We start from the raw sequence: 20,913 nt of genomic DNA on the forward strand, positions 1-20,913 counted from the left end.
CAATCCGTCACCCGACAGATCCTCAGAGGGTCACCGGTTTTGCCGCCATCACTCCAACAGGGATCGAAGAGAGGATAAAGCTTCTCAGTGAAAGTGTCGGTGAATGTGTGGAGATGAGACATGTTTTCGGCGTTGCAAAAGGTCACCTCTCCCCCCTCATAGTCCAGGAACACTCCCACCTTCCCGAGTCTGTCCCTCAGGGACAGGAGAGTGGAGGGAGAGGTCAGAGTTATACATTCATCCCCATTTCTCAGCCACAAAACCCAGAATCCGTTCCCTGGTGACAGTGTGATCCATTCTTTCCTGTTGACGGACTCTCGGGCCAATCCCACTCTCCACTCTGTCTTGTTGACCACCTGCACCTCCCAGTAATGTCTCCCCGATATGAAGCCCTCAGACCCCAGGACGATGGGACAGGTATCAAACCTCTTGGGACCGTCCGGGAGCTGCTGCCGTGTGTCTCCGTGCCTCACGCTGGTCAGGTCCTCAGATAGGATGAGGTCGGGGATGGGCGGTGTCGGGATCCAGAGTCAGAGAGACCGGAGCTGAGAGAGAGACACAACACAACGTGGAGTGAGGGGACGTCTGGAGCTCAGACGGTGTGTGAACACATCTACACCCGGAGACACCATCGGGCCCCGAGGGTCACCGTCTGTGTGAGGGGGCGTGTGAGGGTGTGTGTGAGGTGGAGGGTGTGAGGGGGGGTGGGTGAGTGTGTGTGAGTGTGTGAGGATGTGTGTGAGTGGGTGTGCGAGGGGGGGGGTGTTGGGGTGTGTGAGTGTGTGTAACTGAGGGCATCTGTGAGGGTGTTTGTGTGAGTGGGTGTGTGAGGGTGTGTGTGAGGGTCTGTGTGAGGGTATGTGTCAGGGGGTGTGTGTGTGAGGGGGGGTATTAGGGTCTGTGTGAGGGTATGTGTGTGAGGGTGTGTCTGTGAGGGCATGAGTGTGAGGGTGTTTGTGAGGGGGTGTGTCAATGTGTGTGTGAGGGTGTGTGAGAGGGTGTGTGTGTGAGGTTGTGTGTGAGAGGGGTATGTGAGGGTCTGTGTGATGGTCTGTTTGAGGGGGTGTGTGAGGGGCTGTGAGAGTGTTTGTGCGTGAGGGTGAGTGAGGGGATTTATGAGGGTGTGTGTGAGGGTGTGTGGGGGGTGTGGGGGCGGTGTGTGTCTGAGTGTGTGAGGGTGTGTGTGAGAGTATGTCTGAGGTTGTGTGTATGATGTTGTGTGTGAGGGGTATTTGAGAGTCTGTGTAATGATTTGTTTGAGGGGGTGTGTGAGGGGGTGTGAGAGGGTGTATGCATGAGGGGGGGTTGAGGGGTTGTATGAGGGTTTGCGTCAGGGTGTGTGTGAGGGTGTGTGTGTGAGAGGGTGTGAGTGGGGTCTATGAAGGTATGTGTGAGGGTGTGTGAGGGTGTGTGTGTGTGATGATGAGGGGTTATGTGTGAGTATGTGTGTGACGGTGTTTGTGAGGGTATCTATGTGAGGGGGTATTTGAGTGTGTGTGTCTGAGGGTGTGTGTGTGATGGTGTGTGATGGTATGTGTGACGTGTCTGTGTGAGTGGCTCTGTGAGGGTGTGTGTGTGAGGATGTCTGTGTGTGTGAGGTTGTGTGTGAGGGGATGTGTGAGGGGGTGTGTGAGGGTGTGTGTGTGTGTGTGTGTGTGTGTGTGAGGTTGTGTGAGGGGGTGCGTGAGGGGGTGTGTGAGGGGGTGTGTGAGGTGTGAGGCCATTGACATTATGGCTCACCGCCGGTGACACCTTCCCCCTCACTGAGGCCACACCACCCGCTACCCTTCCCACCATGGCCCCCGCTCCAACCGTCATGGTGGTGGGGTGGCCCTCATCTCCAGGGCGTCACTGGCCCTGTCCCCCTCCTCCACCGCTCATTCCCCTCTTTCCATCACCTCACCCTCCGCCATCCCTCCCCTCTCTCTAACATCCTAATGTAATGCACCCAAAACCCTCCCCCAACTTCATCTTTGACCCCTCCACTCTCCTCGCCTCCCTCTGCCTCTGCTCCGAGCCCCTCATCCTCCTCGGCCACTTCAGCCTCGACTGCACCCCCTCCTGCTCCACCTCCTCAGACTTGTGCTCTCGCCTCCTGTGTGAGGGGGGTGTGCGGGAGGGGAGTGTGCGGGAGGGGTGTATGGTCTGAGGTGTGTGTATGAGGGGTGTGTTTGAGTGGCGCGTGTGTGTGAGGGGAGTGTGCGGGAGTGGTGTATGAGAGGTCTGTTTGTGGGAGGGGACTGTGTGTGAGGGGACAGTGTGTGGGGGGACTGTGTGTGAGGGGACTGTGTGTGACGGGAGAGTGTGTGAGGGGAGTGTGTGTGAGGGGACTGTGTGTGAGGGGACAGTGTGTGGGGGGACTGTGTGTGAGGGGACTGTGTGTGACGGGAGAGTGTGTGAGGGGAGTGTGTGTGAGGGGACTGTGTGCGAGGGGAGTGTGTGTGAGGGGACTGTGTATGAGGGAACTGTGTGTGAGGGGACTGTGTGTGAGGTGTATGTGTCTGAGGGGTGTGAATGTGTGCGTAAGGGATGGGTGTGTGTGAGGTGTGGGTGAGTGTTGTGTGTGAAGATTTGTGTGAGGGTATTTGGTGTGTGGGGTGTGTGTATGAGGTGTGTGTGTGCGTGTGTGAGGGATGTGTGTGTGTGAAAGGTCTGTGTGTGAGGGGAGTCTGTGTGAGGGGTGTGTGTGTATGTGAGGGATGTGTGTGTGTGAAATATCTGTGTGTGAAGGGTGTGTGTATGAGGGTGTGTGAGGGGTGTGTGTGTGAAAGGTCTGTGTGTGAAGGGTGTGTGAGGGGTGTGTGAGGGGTGTGTGTGTGAGGGGTGTGTGTATGAGGGGTGTGTGTGTGAGGCGTGTGTTTGTGAGAGGTGTGTGAGGGGAGTGCGAGCGGTGTGTGAGAGGAGTGTGTGCGAGTGGTGTATGTGAGCGTAGTTTGTGTAATGTGTGTGAAGGGTCAGTGTGTGTGTGAGATGTTTGCGTACTGTTCGTTTCGAGGACAAATGGGATTAATTTCTGGTGTAAAACCCTCTCAGGGGAACAGTGTGTAGTTGTGGACACGACACGTCACCCGACGGTGGACAGTGGACGGTGAGGTGGACATTCCCGGTCGTGTTTCACAGCAAAGGCTTAAGCTCTAACGATCCTTTCCTCCCACCGATGCCTTACTCTCCGATCGGGGACTTTGTAAACGACGCGTTATAGAGCATTAATGGCCTCACCTTCACAACTGCGGATCCTGTCGTTCGCTGAAACGAAATGAGGAAAAACTCTGTGGGAATCGATTCCGTTCACCGACACCGACGTTTATAAGTGACCGTTCGTTTGAGCACAAAACGGAGACGGAAAGGACGGTTATTTACTGCACCACATCACAGCTCTTACCATAACCGAAGAGAAGCTCCGAACAGCCTGGAAATAAACACAGAGTTTAGCCTCTGGGCTCAGGGTCACCAACACAGCAGCAATGTGTGTGGGTGTGTGGGGGTGAGAGGGTGAGTGTGTGGGGGGTTGAGTGTGTGTGTGTGTTGGGAGTATGTGTGTGTCTTGGGGGAGTGTGTGCGTGTAGTGTGTGGGGGTGAGTGCGTGTTTGGGGTATGTGTGTGTTGGAGTGTGTGCGTGTAGTGTGCGTGTAGGTTGTGTATGTGTGTAGGGGGTGTGTGAGTGTATGAGTACGTGTGAGTGTGTGTGTGTGTGTGTGTGCGCGGGTGAGTGTGTGTTTCGGGGATGTGTGTGTTGGGGGAGTGTGCACGTGTAGTGTGTGTAGGTTGTGTGTGTGGTGGGGGGTGGGGTGTGTGAGTGTATGATTGCGTGTGAGTGCATGTGTGTGTGTGGAGGTGTGTGGGGGGGGGGGGGGGGTGCTGTGTGGACAGAATGGGGCCGCAGGAATGGGGCACAGAGGCCGGGCTCCATTCCCATATTCCGTGGCCAGGCCGGTCACCTTGGGGCCAGTTGAGCCCTGAGCCGACTCTGCTTCACGCCTGGTCCTGGCTGGACAAGCAGCAGGAAAGCTCGGTCGGGCAGTGAGATCAGTGTCAATCCGTGGGGCTTAGGGGGTTGGACCCCAGCAGTTACCCCAACACACGCTCTGGGCTACTCACCAGCCATGGGCCGTTCCTCTCCAATCAGGACCTGTTCCTCTGGGGAGGAAGTGCGAGATCCATTCCAGACACTGGAATATCCAGGTCCAGGTGGTACACCTTGTGTTGGGCTCAGACGGGCCTCTACCACGTGGAGACCCGTCACCGAGCTGAAGAGTCTCCAAACCCAACGGAGATTTCTGAGCCTCCCGGTCACACACGTCAATTACCCACACGGACTGTTGGGATGGGAGGCTCACTATCCCAGAGCCACTCATCCTCTTTCCCTAATTCCAGGCAATATGAGGCACAGGTTGGTGAGAGCCAAGGCTTGGGGGAGCCCAGGGTGTGTGTTGGGGTAACTGCTGACGGCTGATATTGCCGTCCTGACAGATTTCCCACTGTTCACCCGGTGAGGATCACCCGACCCGTGAGGGCTCGGAATTCTGTTTGGTTGGGAAACTCTCAACTGTGGGGATGGATTTCCTCGTGTCAGACCCCGAGCTGTAAAGCTGTAAACCTCTAATGTAGCGGCTCTATAAACAGCCGGTGGTGTGATGTCTGACACCTACCTGCACAACTGCCCACAGCCGCCCACTCTGAAAGGAAACAGAAACACCATCGGATTTAATACACTTTTATTACCAACGTCATCCTTTGTGGCCTTCAAACCAAATGGTATTCTGACAATCTTTGGCTATAACTTAGCGTCCGTGTGAGATGACGGAATCGTACATTGAAAGTTCATGTCAATGTCTGTTCCTCATCATAAAACAATGCTATTCATTACATTCAATGTAGTAACTAACAGCGATGATGCCAACAGATCATTGTTTGAGATGCAGCACAATTCTGCACCAATGAGATTAACTAATAACGGTCAATGAGGGTAAAGCTGACGTTTACCTGATTCAGTGAATCGTTCCTTCAGTTCTGAAAGGAAACAACACATATTGAGTGTTTATTACACAAATCCCCCTCAGCCGTTACACACCGAACCTTATCCCGGTCTCGTGTTGCAGCTAATAACACGGAACACGTCCCAACCCGAGTTGGTTTCCAGAATCAGAGAAGTAATCCGTGCGGTTCGTTCGGCCCAATGTCCGACACTCTGTGTCTCTGATCACATCACAGGGCTTCGGAGTCTCCAAACCCACCCAACATACTGGGACTTCCACCACAATAACAACCCTTGAAGTTGACTCAGCGCCGTGTCACAGCTTCCGGACACAGCGCTTCAAAGGGTACACTGGAAAGCGAAGTGACTGTGTATGTTGTGGGCAAAGTTTTGCGCATCGACTGCGTATTTTGTGGGTCACCAATTGTGCACAGCAGTGACCCACAAACCGTGGTGGATTGAGTGACTACATTATTATTATTATTACTGAAGGGGTTATTACCGCTGGAAAGCCAATCGATCAGCGAGTCGGTTCCTCTTCACTGTCAGGTAACCAGAGTAGTGTGGAGACAGGAAACTTGCCTAAGGTTCCGGTGCGCCCGGGAATGGAACCCAGGTCCTCTCGCTTGTGAGGCGAGGGCTCTAACCCCTGAGCTACAGGACTCCACTGTGCACCTGGACATATGGTGTCCATGTGTCTGGTCTGGAGGGATGGCCCTGGGTAACGAACCCCAGCGAGTTCAGGCACGGATTGGAAGGAGCCCACACCTGTTGACCCCAGAGTGTGCCCCACTGAAGCCACACGGCTCGTCATTGTGAATGCTGGGAAGCCATTGCCATTGCCTCTCCACCCAGGACCACCCCCAACCTCACTCGTTGGGATAGAAGACGAGTTCCAGCTCCAACTGACTGGACGGCAGCTCCGAGTTCTGCTAATGATCCAGTCAGTCTGTTCCTCTAACCCTTCCCTTGACCCCTGAGGATCTGCGCGGTTCAGGAACCAGACTGTGGTGATCAGCACAGGAACTCCGAGATTCCACTGCCAGACGCAGTGTAATGTAGAGGCTCTATAAACAGCCGGTGGTGTGATGTCTGACACCTACCTGCACAACTGCCCACAGCCGCCCACTCTGAAAGGAAACAGAAACACCATCGGATTTAATACACTTTTATTACCAACGTCATCCTTTTTGGCCTTCAAACCAAATGGTATTCTGACAATCTTTGGCTATAACTTAGCGTCCGTTAACCCTGAGACAACTCTGTCCCAAAGAGATCCCAATCCACAAAGGAAATGATCTTACAATATCTCAACAACAAATACATTTAGATAATTATTTGCAGAGGACAGGTTTGCAGGGCTGTGGGGAGAGTGCGGGGGAGTGGGGTTGATCAGGGCTATGGGGAGAGAGAGAGAGAGAGAGAGAGAGAGAGGGGGTGGTGGGGGTGGGGTGAGAGTTTGGTGGGCTTCTGACTTCATTATATTTTGTGTTTGGCGGAGCTGGCCAGGCCAGCGAGGAGGATTGGAATAGTCCAGCCAGGAAGTGATGAAGGCCAGGACGAAGATGTCGGCCGCTGCGCGGGTGAGTTACGGACGGAGGTGGGCAACGTGGCGGAGGTTCCTGGTCAGGGTACGGATGTGGGGTAGAAGGGAACCTGACCCCTGAGTTGTGCTCGGGTTTGGAGAGGCTGAGGGAGAGCCCAGCCCGGGGTGGATGAGGACCTCAGAGCTGCAGGAGAGAAGGCGTTGGCTTCCGATTGGCCCATCTTCAGTTGGAGGAAACGTTCGCTCACCGAGGCCCGGCCGTCCGTCAAACAATCTGACAGGACATCAGGGGACGGGAGTCCCATCTGGAGGAGGGGGAGGAGGAGATGAAGATCTGGGTGTTGTCCACATACATGTGAAAGTTAACCCCATGTTTGGAGATGACATGGCCCAGAGGGAGAGGGTAGATGATGAAAGGGAGACCAGTGATGGAGCAACGTACCCTATACCTCTCCCACACCCCCAGTTTGGCCTTTCCCAGAGACATCCTATTCAAGGGGAGGGTTAAAGGAAACTTATTTCACATTCCAGGTCGGTCACACTTACCGAGAGCCTTTCTCAGGTATTTTCGGTCTGAAAGCAGAAACAAATATTAATACAGAATGTAAAGTTTCTCACACGATCCTCATCACACAAACGGAAGGCCATCAGAGACACCGGTCGCGGCAGTGAGTGCGGTTTACCTCGTTCAGCGGATTTCAATTCGTTATTTTTAAAACAAAAGAAAATTCATCCTTCAGTCATCGAGAAAAACCGTGAAAGTTTATCAGATTTCTTCCACTCAACGTCTTTGGTTTCCTTTCAGCTGAAACCTTCCGACCCTCTCAAGGCTTTGAGCGCATAGAGAACCTCACGTCCACCGAAAGGAACGAACTGAGTCACAAACTCTCAAAATGTAAGAATTTCCTTTGAATCTATTTGTGATCTCACAATTTGTGTCACAAGTGATGAAACACTCGGATTTTTCTGCTCTTCGGAAACCGAGAAAACCGGATTCAGCATTTAATGCCCTCAATAACCGAATACTGAGAATAGTAATAATCCTTATATTTGGTACAGAACCCACACCAACTCCATCTCCTACAGCCCCACTGCTCCCCCTCACACATTAACCCGTGTACCCCATCAACCCATTCCTCGCCCACTGCTCCCCCTCACACACTAACCCTTGTACCCCATCACCCCATCCCTCGCCCACTGCTCCCCCTCACACACTAACACGTGTACCCCATCACACCATGCCTCGCCAGCGCCCACTGCTCCACCTCACACACTAATAATAATAATAATAATAATAATAATAATAATCCTCGCATTTGATATAGCGCTTTTCACGTCGGGAGGACGTCCCAAAGCGCTTCACAGAACATACTGCAAAGTGAATTGACTGTATATTTGTGGGCGAACGCGGCAGCCAATTGCGCACAGCAATGTCCCACAAACAGTCGTAGATTGAAAATGACCAATTAATTATTGTTTTTGGTTTTTTTTTGGAGGGATTATTATTAGGCTCTGTGTGGAGTAAGGAAACTTGCCCAAGGTTTGGCCCTCTGCCTGGAATTGAACTCAGGTCTCTCACTTGCAAAGCGGGTGCTCTAACCACTGAGCTACAGGACTCCACGACTCCACTAACCTCTGTACCGCATCACCCCATTCCTCGCCCACTGCTCGCCCTCACACACTAACCACTGTAACCCATCACTCCATCCCTCGCCAGCCCCCACTGGCTCCCCCTCACCTAATCCCTGTAACCCATCACCCCATTCCTCGCCCACTGCTCCCCCTCACACACTAACCCCTGTACCCCATCACTCCATTCCTCGCCAGCCCCCACTGGCTCCCCCTCACCTAACCCCTGTAACCCATCACCCCATCCCTCGACCACTGCTCCCCCTCACACGCTTACTCCTGTACCCCATCACCCCATTGCTCACCAGCGCCCACTGCTCGCCCTCACACACTAACCACTGTACCCCTTCACCCCATCCCTCGCCCACTGCTCCCCCTCATACTCTAACCCCTGTACCCCATCACCCCATCACTCGCCCACTGCTCCCCCTCACACACTAACCCCTGTCCCCCATCACCCCATCCCTCGCCAGCGCCCACTGCTCCCCCTCACACACACTAATCCCTGTACCCCATGACCCCAGCCCTCGTCGGGCCCCTGACTCTCGGCCGGGATGACCTGTTGGACGGCTGTGAAGTTGTCACTTACCCAGAATTTTAAATTGCTGTTTTAGATTTTCATAAACTGGAAAATAAAAACACAAATGTCAGTGTCGTCCTCGTCAAAAGCTGCCGACCTTGTCCTTATCCGTCGGGAACCATCCACAGTCCCCAAAATCACTTACTTCAACCCCTGTCAAAGACCCCTCTGTAGTCTCCTCTGAACCCCAATGTGATTAGACCATAGATTTCCTCGTGGCATAAACAACGCAATACACGTTGCTCGTACCCCACCTACGCCCCGACCTACTCCCTCGCCTCTCACCCACCCATCTGCTGAAGCCAATTGGCCTTCCTCTGGCCCAGACCACAGACAATAGTAACCCTGTCCCTCAACAGCATCCACAGACACAGTCAACCTGTCCCTCAACACCATCCACAGACACAGTCAACCTGTCCCTCAACACCATCCACAGACATAGTCAACCTGTCCCTCAAAACCATCCACAGACAGAGTCAACCTGTCCCTCAACACCATCCACAGACACAGTCAACCTGTCCCTCAACACCATCCACACGCACAGTCAACCTGTCCCTCAACACCATCCACAGCCACAGTCAACCTGTCCCTCAACACCATCCATAGACACAATCAACCTGTCCCTCAACACCATCCACAGACACATTCAACATGTCCCTCAACACAACCCACAGACACAGTCAACCTGTCCCTCAACACCATCCACAGACACAGTCAACCTGTCCCTCAACACCATCCACAGACACAGTCAACCTGTCCCTCAACACCATCCACAGACGCAGTCAAACTGTCCCTCAATACCATCCACAAACAGAGTCAACCTGTCCCTCAACACCATCCATAGACACAGCCAACATGTCCCTCAACACCATCCACAGACACAGGTTCATCTCCAGGTGTCTGTGCAGTCCCCACATCTACTTTCGATTTCCAATGGTGACTCCTTGACGCCTGAGGTTCTATCCAGTGGCCCTTTGACACATCCCGGTCCGGATGAGCCTCTATTCCCTCCAACTCATGGACATGAGACTGAAGGCAGTCTCCTCGGCTGACCGCCAACACCTCCTCTCCTTGGCTCTTACCTCCTCAACCTCCTCAGCCTTCCTCTCAATTTCTCCGGGTGCACAAACATGGCATCCGGTTCATCCCGAGCAGTGCTTCATCCCTCACACCCCTTTCCTCGCGACAGTCAAGCAATCTTTTAGAGGATCTCAAAATTGTTTCTCACCTTGAACCTGTTTCCATCGTTTCCTGCAGAAGAACATCAACACAGCAGCAGCTCCGAGCACAGGAGCGAAGGTCACCCAGAAAGCCACGAGCCAGTTTGGGTCTCTGTGGAACATCTCCGCTGTAAACCACAGAGCAGCGATAATATTCCTGTCATTCTCACATGTCACATCGCAGTCTATCGCATGTTCTTCACCTCACAGAGCGCTTTCCGCCCATCACTGTGATGTGCGGTCACAACTTTTGTTTGGGTGCAAAGTGGCCGCCGGACTGCGCACAGGAACGCCCAACAGACGGCCACGGAACGAGTGACCGCCTCGACTCGGGGAATTGTTGGTCGGGATACCCAGGGGGACGGGCTTTGCCTTTCGAGCAGTGTCGGGGTATCGATACCGTCCGCCTGAACAGGCAGACGCGGGCTCGGTTTGTAACGTCTCAACCCGTGGACATCACCGGCCGAAGCCTCGATCCCCAACGCTGCGCTGGAGCTTCAGTCTCAGCGTCAGACAATCATCGTCAGTCCCGGAAAGTGAGACGGACTGTAAATGTAAAGAGCAAATCCATATCCCTGAAGGAAAGTGTCTGAATGAATGGAAATACTAACAGTGAAGAGCAACAGACACACACACTCACTCACACAAACACACACACACACAGACTCACACACAAACTCACACACACACACACACACTCGCACACTCACATACACACACACATAGACTCACAGACACTCACACACACACTCATACACTCTCACACGCAAACTCATACACACTCACACACACACCCACACAGACACACACACGCACCCTCACACTCACACACACACATACTCACACACTCACACACTCACACACACACTCACACACACACACACTCACACACACACGCACACTCTCACACACACACTCACACACACACACACTCACACACAGACTCACACACACACTCACACACACTCACACAGACACTCGCACACACACTCACATACATACATTCACACACTCACACACTCACACACACCCTAAGATACACACCCACATATACACTGACATACACACTCACACAGACACCCACACAAACACTCACACAAACTCACACACAGGCACATACACTCACACAGACATACCCACAGACACTCACACAGACACACACCCACACACACACTGACATACACACTCAAACACACTGACGTACACACTCACACACTCATAAACACTCACAAACACAGTCACACACTCACACATACATTCACTCACATACACATACAAACATGCAAACACATACACACACGCACACTGACACACTAACATACACACCCACACACATATAAACACTCACAAACACAGCCGCACACACACACACACACACACACACACGCTACACACACATCCACACTCACATACACACTCACACACACACTCACTCTCACACGTACTCACACACACAGTCTCTCACACGTGCACACGCTGTCGCAACGCACAAGCACTCACCCGCGCGCACTCTCACACCGCACACAAGCTCACACACACACTCCCCCACACACTCTCACACTCACTGACACACACTCTTATACATAACTAACTTATTTCAGTGGTGACTCGTATTCACGATAGCGAACTGAGCTGCGATGAAAGTCGCTGTAATAAACTCAGCGCTGAGAGGTGCGTTCCGGGTCTCGACCTGAAACCCGAACCGCGTTTCATTAAAATGTTGACATATCTCCAAACCTCCCACTGACCTGACACCCGGATCTTGGCCTCCTTTCTCTTCGCAGCATTCTGTGTCAGACACGTCAGTCTGTCTGTGAAATCGCTGGTTATATCGATGCTACTTTCACACTCCCAACAGCCGTCCGAGGCCTGGGAGCACGTGTCGGAGTTTGCCTTCACCTCTCCTCCGCTCCCGTCAATCCAAACCACACGGGGTTTGGGATACCAGCCTTTTGATTTACAGGTCAGTTTATTCCTGGAGTCGGGGTAACGTGCCAAGGAAACCGGGGCTGCTGTTTGAGGGCTGCGATGAGAAGACGGTGTGTTATTGAGAGAATAACCAACGCAGCAATTTACAAGTCAACACGTTCGGTCCCTTCCGCACCTATCGACTCGGGGGCAGTGATGGTGTCGGCGGCGGTGACGGTCATTTCGACGGTGGGGTTCCACAGCCGTGAAGCCAACGACCAACTAATGTGCCTCTCAATCGGTTTATGGGACCATCAGTGTCGGGAACAGATGAAAGTCCCGTCCGTGAGCGTCTCTCACAATGAGTGGTTCAGCGACAGTCTCGGCCTGAACGATGGGCTCAGATACTGAGATGGGCTTTGAACCACAGGTAACAATAATAACTTGTGATCACACAGCGCCCTTCACTGGGTCAGTGTCCTGGAGGGTTTGACAGTGGCGGAGTCTAACCCGGAGCCACGGGGAGAGGGTGGGAGGAGGTGACCATAGACACCATCAAAAAGGAAGGTCTTTAGGCAGGAATTGCAGGTGGGGAGGGAGGGGCTGAGGCGGAGGGATTGTGGGAGAGCGTTCCAGAGTTTGTGGGTGTAGTGACTGTGGGCCGGGACACCGACGGTGGACCAGAGGGGACGAGGGACAAACAGGAGGCCGGAGCCAGTCGAGCGGAGGCAGCGGAGTGGAGGCAAAGGGAGGAATCTTCCCCATTGAGAGCCACAACGACAACCCATTAGCGTTGGGGCTGTGGTGGAGATGGCGGTGGGTGTCCGAGGCTGGAAAGTGCGTTGATGGGCACAGACGGGGAACGGGAGCCGAGAATAGGGAAATACACAGGTTATACGCAACTGACCTTCAACTTTCAAACCCACTGTTGTTTCGTCTTCACTTGTTTCTGCTCTCACAGAACACGTGTAACGTCCTTGGTCTGAGCACCTCACGTTCCTCAGTCTGAGTGAGATGATTCCCCGAGTCAGCGCTCCTCTACTGAGCTCAGTTCTTCCTCCGTAGGCTTCATCTTGTAGATCAGGTCGATCCACTCCGTATGTGTATAAAAGAACCAATTGCCCAGTCTCATATTTAATCCATTGCACATACATACCATCCGCAGCCACTCCTGGTTCTAACCAACATCGCAGAGTGATGTCTTCCCCGGGAGATGTCAGCACTGCCTGACGTGGGTCATGAACCAAAAAATTATCTGGTGAACAAGAACACAAATCATTAAACCGTTGCCATGGTTTGTTTTCTATGTCAACGTGAAATGCTTATTATTGTCTGACCGTCGCTGACAAGTTTCACGTTTTCTGGTTTCCTGAAGCCCTGGAAGTCGGGGAATGTACGGACTCGATCCGCAACGATCTGATGGCAGAAATATACAGCGGTTCGCGGTCTCATCAGAGGCCACACGTCACACCGTCACCCGGGAGTTTGGATGGAGACGTCGCATCAGAGCCCATTTGATCCGATCTTTCCAGAACACTCGCCCTCTCTCTCTCTCTCTCTCTCACCATCACAGCTTCACGTCACACACACTATCTCCGTGACCGAGAGCTTTGTGAACACAGACGGCTCTCAACCTGGTCATCGCTGGTCAACAACACAATGTGGAGGAGACATTTCCCTCAGAGACGGAGATACAGTTGTTCATAAGTGAACAACGGGAGATGATGGGGAGCAGTTTGGGCCCTGAAAGGCTGAGTGACTCGTACAGAAACATCACGATTCCGGGTCAGGTTTATCTCCAGTGGTGATGACAACCTCCAGATTCCAGTCACAGGGAACGGTTTCTCTCTCAGAAACAGCGCGACTTTCCACCGCCAATAGTGAGCAAAGCTTTTCGTTGCCTCTTTGGCAAACAGCAGCTTAAAGGTGACAGTCGCCGTCAGACCGGGACCTTAAGGAGGAATCTTAGTCTGGAACGGGAATGTTAAATCACTCACCGGGAAACGAAGCCGGAACCTGCAACAGGAAAACCACAAAGAGGATCTGCTCCATGATCTGTCAGGACGTCGAGCCCTGAAACACCGGGAAATCAACAGGAATTTACCGCCAATTCACACGGAATGGGTAGAACACACCCACACCGGGTCTGTGTCACGATCCAGACCAGCGTTTGGACATCGTGACCTCCAAACGCTGGGAGTAAAGTGACTGTCCTGTATGGGAGAGAACAGCCACAGAAACCGGCAATTACACAGCGCCCGTCCCGTGGGGAAGTGGTCAAACGGTGTCCGGGGATCTTTGACGTCCACCTGACAGGCGCACAGCGCCTCACTACAGAGAACTTTTATTTCACGTGTAAAGTGGACATGAAAGTGGAAGCGCTGAATCCTGAAGGTGGAATACACTGAAGTGAACCATTACTTTGAGGGTAAAATCATCGGGAAACGGTTTGGGAAACGTATCCTCTTTCCCTACTCCAATAAACGGCAGAATCTTCACTACTAAAGTAAATGAAACGTGTGACCGGAGCGGATGTCCGGAGTCCGATCCCTCTCTCGGTTCCGGTGTGATTCACATTATAGACACAGACGGGGAATGAGGGATCCAATATTCCCCACGGGATCGGTTGGGGAACAGTCCTGCGGTCCTGACGGTCAGTGATGACTGATGTTCGTGACTCGCTGTCAGTCACATCACATTCCTGCGCTGAGACCCTCTGGTTCCGCCCTCACCTTCCCAGGAATGTCCTCCATCCCACAGGGAACGCCGCGCAGGACCGAGGCCCCGGTTAGTGGGTGCCAGACCTGTGCGGGCGGAGGAGGGGCTGAGGTGGGGATGGGGCCAGAACCAGGAGACATGTAAATGGCCAACGAGGACCTTGCGGTGGTCCGGCCGGGGATGGCGGTCAGCGGAGCTGAGCCGGGAGGGGATGAGGGGTGAACGGAGCCTGGAGTGGGAGAGGACATGGGGTCAGGTCTTTACACGACTCCGACCGTCTCCAGAGAAACACGACGGGATCGGACACCCGGAGCCACTTAAACAGCGTGAGCGAGAGAGTGACTGTGAGAGAGTGAGTGTGAGAGAGTGAGAGAGAGTGAGTGTGAGTGAGTGAGAGTGTGAGAGAGTGTGAGAGAAAGCGAGTGAGTGAGTGTGAGAGAGTGAGTGTGAGAGTGTGAGAGAGAGCGAGTGAGTGAGTGTGAGTGTCTGTGTGAGAATGTGAGAGAGAGTGATTGTGAGAGTGTGAGAGAGTGAGAGTGAGTGTGAGAGTGAGTGTGAGAGAGTATGAGAGAGTGAATGAGTGTGAGAGAGTGAGAGAGTGTGAGAGAGTGTGAGAGAGAGCGAGTGAGTGAGTGTGAGAGAGTGAGAGAGTGTGTGTGAGAGAGAGTGTGAGAGTGTGAGATAGTGAGTGTGAGAGAGTGTGAGAGAGAGCGAGTGAGTGTGAGTGAGTGTGAGAGAGTGTGTGTGAGAGAGAGAGTGTGAGAGAGTGAGTGTGAGTGTGTGAGAGAGAGCGAGTGATTGAATGTGAGAGTGAGTGTGAAAGTGTGAGAGAGTGATTGTGAGAGAGTGTGAGAGAGCGAGTGTGTGAGTGTGAGAGAGTGAGAGAGTGTGTGTGAGAGAGAGAGTGTGAGAGAGTGAGTGTGAGAGTGAGTGTGTGTGAGAGAGTGAGTGAGTGTGAGAGTGAGTGTGCGAGAGAGTGTGAGAGAGTGAGTGTGAGAGAGCGAGTGTGAGAGCGAGTGAGTGTGTGTGAGAGTGAGTGTGAGAGAGTGTTAGAGTGTGAGAGAGAGCGAGAGTGAGAGAGTGTGAGAGAGTGAGTGTGAAAGAGTAAGTGTGAGAGAGTGAGTGTGAGAGAGTGAGTCTGAGAGTGTGAGAGATTGAGTGTGAGAGAGTGTGAGAGAGAGAGAGTGAGTGAGTGTGAGAGCGTGAGAGAGTGTGTGTGAGAGAGAGTGTGAGAGAGTGTGAGAAAGTGAGTGTGAGGGTGAGTGTGTGTGAGAGAGTCATTGAGTGAAGGTGAGAGTGAGTGTGAGAGAGTGTGAGAGTGTGAGAGAGAGCGAGAGTGAGAGAGTGTGAGAGAGTGAGTGTGAGAGAGTGAGTGTGAGAGAATGAGTGTGAGAGTGTGAGAGATTGAGTGTGAGAGAGTGTGAGAGAGAGAGAGTGAGTGAGTGTGAGAGCGTGAGAGAGTGTGTGTGAGAGAGAGAGTGTGAGAGAGTGTGAGAGAGTGAGTGTGAGAGTGAGTGTGTGTGAGAGAGTCATTGAGTGAAGGGGAGAGTGTGCGTGAGAGAGAGTGTGAGAGAGCGAGTTTGAGAGCGAGTAAGTGTGTGTGAGAGTGAGTGTGAGTGAGTGTGAGTGTGTGAGAGAGAGCGAGTTTGAGAGCGAGTAAGTGTGTGTGAGAGTGAGTGTGAGTGAGTGTGAGTGTGTGAGAGAGAGCGAGTGTGAGAGAGAGTGTGAGAGAGTGAGTGTAAGAGAGAGCGAGTGAGTGAGTGTGAGAGAGTGAGCGAGTGTGAGAGAGTGTGAGAGAGCGAGTGAGTGAGTGTGAGAGCGTGAGAGAGTGTGTGTGAGAGAGAGAGTGTGAGAGAGTGTGAGAGAGAGAGTGTGAGAGAGAGTGAGAGAGAAAGAGAGAGTGTGAGGGAGTGAGGGAATGAGTGTGTTAGTAAGTGAGGGAGAGAGTGTGAGTGTGTGAGAGAGAGTGTGCGAGAGAGAGAAAGTGAGAGTGTGAGACTCAGTGCGTGAGTGTGTGTGAGAGTGTGAGTGTGAGAGAAAGAGAGTGAGTGTGTGTATGAGGGAGGGAGGGAGGGAGGGAGGAGGAGGGAGGAAACGAATGAGTTAATAAGTGAGGGAGAGAAAGTGAGTGAGTGAGTTAATGAATGTGAGAGAGAGAGAGTGAGTGAATGAGTGTGTGAATGAGAGAGCGAGTGAGGGAGGGAATCAGTGAGTAAGCGAGGGGGGGAGGGATGGAATGAGCTAGTATGTGAGAGAGAAAAAGTGAGTGAGGGAGGGAGGGAGAGAGGTAGGGAATGAATGAGTTAGCAAGTGGGGGAGAGAGGGAGTGCATCAGTGTGAGCGAGAGAGAGTGAGCGAGTGAGGGAGTGAGGGAGGGAATGAGTGAGTTGGTAAGGGAGGGAGAGAAAGTGAGTGAGTGAATGTGTGAGAGAGAGAGAGAGAGTGTGAGAGAGAGAAAGTGAGTGAGAGTGCGAGCGAGAAAGTGAGGGAGAGAGCGAGTGAGTTAGTGAGTGAGGGAGAGAGGGTGGGACGGAGTGAGTGTGTGGGGGAGAGAGAGAGTGAGGGAGGGAGGGAGGGAATGAGTGAGTTAGTGAGTGAGTGAGAGAGGGACACTCACATACTGTCATTTCACTTACCATCCGTTCTCCTCTGATATCCTCTCACACTCCTCCTCTCCTCTGATCTCCTCTCACTCTCCTCCTCTCCTCCGATCCCCTCTCACACTCCCCTCTTCCCTCTGCCCTCTCCTATGATCCCCTCTCACACTCCCCTCTTCCCTCTGCCCTCTCCTCTGATACCCTCTCACACTCCCCTCTTCCCTCTGCCCTCTCCTCTGATCCCCTCTCACACTCCCCTCTTCCCTCTGCCCTCTCCTCTGATCCCCTCTCACACTCCCCTCTTCCCTCTGCCCTCACCTCTGATCCCCTCTCACACTTCCCTCTTCCCTCTGCCCTCTCCTCTGATCCCCTCTCACACTCCCCTCTTCCCTCTGCCCTCTACGGACAGGAAGAGGACCATCTCCAGTCCAAACAAAATGGTTCTGTTGAAGATCAGCGACAGAGGGAACAGTCACTTTCTCTTTCGTTTTGCAGAGTTGTTGACTGAGAGAGAGAGAGAGGGAGAGACTGAGAGACTGAGAGAGAGAGAGAGAGAGAGAGAGAGAGAGGGAGTGAGAGAGAGACTGAGAGAGAGAGATATAGAGAGAGAGACTGAGAGAGAATAAGTGCGGGAGAGAGGGAGTGAGTTAGTGAGTGAGGGAGAGAGGGAGTGAGTTAGTGAGTGAGGGAGAGAGGGAGTGAGTTAGTGAGTGAGGGAGAGAGGGAGTGTGTTAGTGAGTGAGGGAGAGAGGGAGTGAGATAGTGAGTCTTGGTTGGACAAGCAGCTGGAAAGCTTCTCAGACGTAAATTATAATTCAACAACCGATTACATTTGTACAACTACCTTCAAACAGGTACCACCTATGATTTGAACTGGATACTTTGCTATATTCCCATATGTTACCCCAAATCATACTCAAGGTTCCCCTAAGCCAAGGCTCTCGCCAAAAAACGATATGGGTGCTGTGTGGGTGCATGTCTATAGATCGAGAGAGAGAGAAAGAGATTGACTATGATCGTTTACATGAGAAGATTATAGATAATTATTTTTACTATTTGTATATGAAAATCAGTTTGTGTAAATGTATCAAGTGTTGTTCTGATGTCTCTTGGTTTCCGATTCAATCTTGATCGTATGGAGCAAGTCAACAAGAAAAAGTTGCCTTTACACAGCGCCCTTTATGCGGGGTAGTAAACCAGAGCTCTTGACAGTGGTGGAGTCTGACTGTTAGCCTGGAGGACAGGGAGTGGGATTGTGACCATAAACATAATCAAACATGGAATCTCAGGGCGGGATTTGAAGGTGGGGAAAGAGGGAGCAAGTTAAAGCCATTGGGGAAGATACGTTCGGAATTGGGTGTCTTAGTGGGTGAATGCAAGACCACTGATGGTGATCGGATAGTACAAGAGATAAACAGGAGGTTGGAGCCATCTGTCCAGAGTCATTGAGTGGTGGAGTGGGGTCTCAGCAGACAGGAGTGGTTGGGAGGTGCGATGGCATGAACTGATTTCAAAATGAGTGAGAGGGTATCGAAATCAACTGAACCCCTTTCGTTTCCCGCTTCAGACCCCCGACAAACTGTCATACCATCCCCTGCTCTGAAACAGCAAATTACATTCACCTGGGCCTTTCATGTCAGGAGGACGTTCCAAGGCACTGGACAGTCAGGGATTTGGATACGAGCTGGAGGTGGGATCAGGAGGGATGGAAGGCTGTGATGGTAGGGATAAGAAGTTGGCCAAAGGCATGTTTGGTCAAAGAGGAGTGTCTTGAGACTGGTCTTGCAGGAGGCGAGGAAAGTAGTGATGTGAAGTGACTGTGGGATAGAGTTACAGATGGTGGGGGTAGAGAAGATCAAGTCTCAATGGTCGATGGTAGGGTGGACCGGGTGGTGGACGTGGAGAATGTCAACTTGCTCCCGGCTCCTATATCCTTATCTTGAATCCCTTCACTTTCCTCCCTCCATCTCGACTGTCACAAGCCATTTGTCTTTGAATGTGCCTTTGCCCACTGAGGGTGGGAGGTTAGCGGGTTCTGCTTGGAGCTGAACTGGCCCCAAGGTGACATGTTTGGCATAAATCAGACAGCTCCACAGAGCAGCTTCTCCTATTGCTGATACACAATAAATCAAGAGGAGCTGAGAAACACTGACACAACAGGTGATATATAAGACCGCACCATGTTTCCAGTAAGTCATTAAACAGCTCGTAAAAGTGTTGCAAGTTCGAAAAGTACCAGTTCAATGAAATAATTATTAACTTGTATTGCTCTCCCTTCCTTGTTATCAAAGAAACCTTTGACCAACACTCAAGAATATTGTCAAAAGATCAAACATACATTGCAAGATCTCTCCTGACGGCTGTTGTGTAGTTGAGGTGTATAAATGTTTACTGTATGTTAACGTGTGTTCCAATGAAGGAATATTAAAGTGCTGTAGCACTTTGCTGTTCTATGTAACATCCCACAATTGTCTTAGTAAAATCCCTTCTACTCCTTGAGGGCAGGTTAACAGGGTCTCAGGGGACTTGACTTGCAGCTTGTCAACGAGTGTGGGAATGGAGCCTCTGTGACGGTCTCTCGTCCCCGGTTCCTGAGCCCGGAGGGGTCACAGTATCCTGGGGCACTCACTGCTGATAGCGGCACAGCTCGGCCCGGCTCATCGGCAGGACCTGAGAGTGTCGATCAGTCACCGGAGGCGCACAGACAGACAGAGAGAGAGACACAGACGGGCAGAGAGATAGAGAGACACACACGGGCAGACACCACAGACAGCACCGCAGAGACAAACACAGGCAGAGAGACACACACAGGTACAGACACACAGAGAGACACAGACAGAGAGAGACATACAGAGGCAGAGAGAGACACGCACAGGCACACACACACACAGTGAGACACACACACAGGTCCAGACACACAGAGAGACACAAAAACAGGTCCAGACACAAAGGGAGACACACACACACAGGTACAGATACACAAAGAGACACATACACAGGTACAGACACACAGAGAGAGACATACACAGGTACAGACACAAAGAGAGACACAGAAACAGGTCGAGACATACAGAGAGAGACAGACACGGGTACAGACACACAGAGAGACAGACACAGGTACAGAGACACAGCGAGACACAGACACAGGTACAGGCAAAACAGAGAGACGCAAATATATGTACTGACAAACAGAGAGAGACATACACATGTACAGACACACAGAGAGACACAGACACAGGTACAGACACACAGAGAGAGACAGACACAGGTACACAGACACAGAGAGACACAGACACAGGTACATACACACAGAGAGATACAGACACAGGTACAGGCACAACAGAGAGACGCAAATATATGTACTGACAAACAGAGAGACACATACACATGTACAGACACACAGAGAGACACAGACACAGGTACAAACACACAGGGAGACACAGACACAGGTACAGACACACAGGGAGACACAGACACAGGTACAGACACACAGAGAGACACAGACACAGGTACATACACACAGAGAAGCACAGACACAGGTACAGACACACAGAGAGACACAGACACAGGTAATGACACACAGAGAGACACAGACACAGGTACTGACACACAGAGAGATACAGACACAGGTACTGACACACAGAGAAACACAGGTACATGTACTGACACACAGAGAGACAGAAACTGGTACAGAGACACAGAGAGAGACAGACACAGGTGCAGACACACAGAGAGACAGA

The 20,913-nt window shown here is 52.1% G+C and overlaps 1 protein-coding gene across 3 annotated transcripts; it reads right to left on the reverse strand.

Moving 5' to 3' along the window:
* Nucleotides 1–410: 410 nt before the first annotated feature.
* LOC103190247 (myelin-oligodendrocyte glycoprotein-like) lies at nt 411–17,260 on the reverse strand. 3 transcript variants are annotated; one of them, XM_042345226.1, is made up of 12 exons: nt 17,213–17,260; nt 13,856–13,931; nt 12,766–13,113; nt 11,699–11,973; nt 9,959–10,078; nt 8,740–8,775; nt 7,068–7,094; nt 4,984–5,010; nt 4,650–4,676; nt 3,383–3,409; nt 3,220–3,246; nt 411–545 (listed from the first exon to the last, which is right to left on the reverse strand). In XM_042345226.1, exons 5-12 carry the CDS (start codon nt 10,071–10,073, stop codon nt 487–489), a joined length of 345 nt encoding a protein of 114 aa, XP_042201160.1. In that variant the 5' UTR covers nt 10,074–10,078; nt 11,699–11,973; nt 12,766–13,113; nt 13,856–13,931; nt 17,213–17,260; the 3' UTR covers nt 411–486. The 3 variants fall into 3 exon arrangements, with proteins under 3 accessions (XP_042201160.1, XP_042201159.1, XP_007909140.2); XM_042345225.1 differs by lacking the exons at nt 411–545; nt 3,220–3,246; nt 3,383–3,409; ... (3 more) ...; nt 8,740–8,775; nt 9,959–10,078 and having other exon boundaries at nt 11,625–11,973; XM_007910949.2 differs by lacking the exons at nt 411–545; nt 3,220–3,246; nt 3,383–3,409; ... (4 more) ...; nt 9,959–10,078; nt 17,213–17,260 and having other exon boundaries at nt 11,625–11,973; nt 13,856–13,983.
* Between the last annotated feature and the right edge of the window lie 3,653 nt (nt 17,261–20,913).

The sequence above is a fragment of the Callorhinchus milii genome, unplaced genomic scaffold (genome assembly GCF_018977255.1).
Source record: "Callorhinchus milii isolate IMCB2004 unplaced genomic scaffold, IMCB_Cmil_1.0 Scaffold36, whole genome shotgun sequence".
Taxonomy (NCBI): Eukaryota; Metazoa; Chordata; class Chondrichthyes; order Chimaeriformes; family Callorhinchidae; genus Callorhinchus; species Callorhinchus milii.

Coding starts and splice junctions, on each gene's coding strand:
- LOC103190247 (XM_042345225.1), bottom strand. CDS start 13,910: ATGGAGCAGATCCTCTTTGTGGTTTTCCTGTTGCAGGTTCCGGCTTCG. Junction 13,114..13,855: donor GGTTCCGGCTTCGTTTCCCG/GTGAGTGATTTA, acceptor CTTGTTCACCAG/ATAATTTTTTGGTTCATGAC. Junction 11,974..12,765: donor AGTGGGTTTGAAAGTTGAAG/GTCAGTTGCGTA, acceptor TTCTCATCGCAG/CCCTCAAACAGCAGCCCCGG.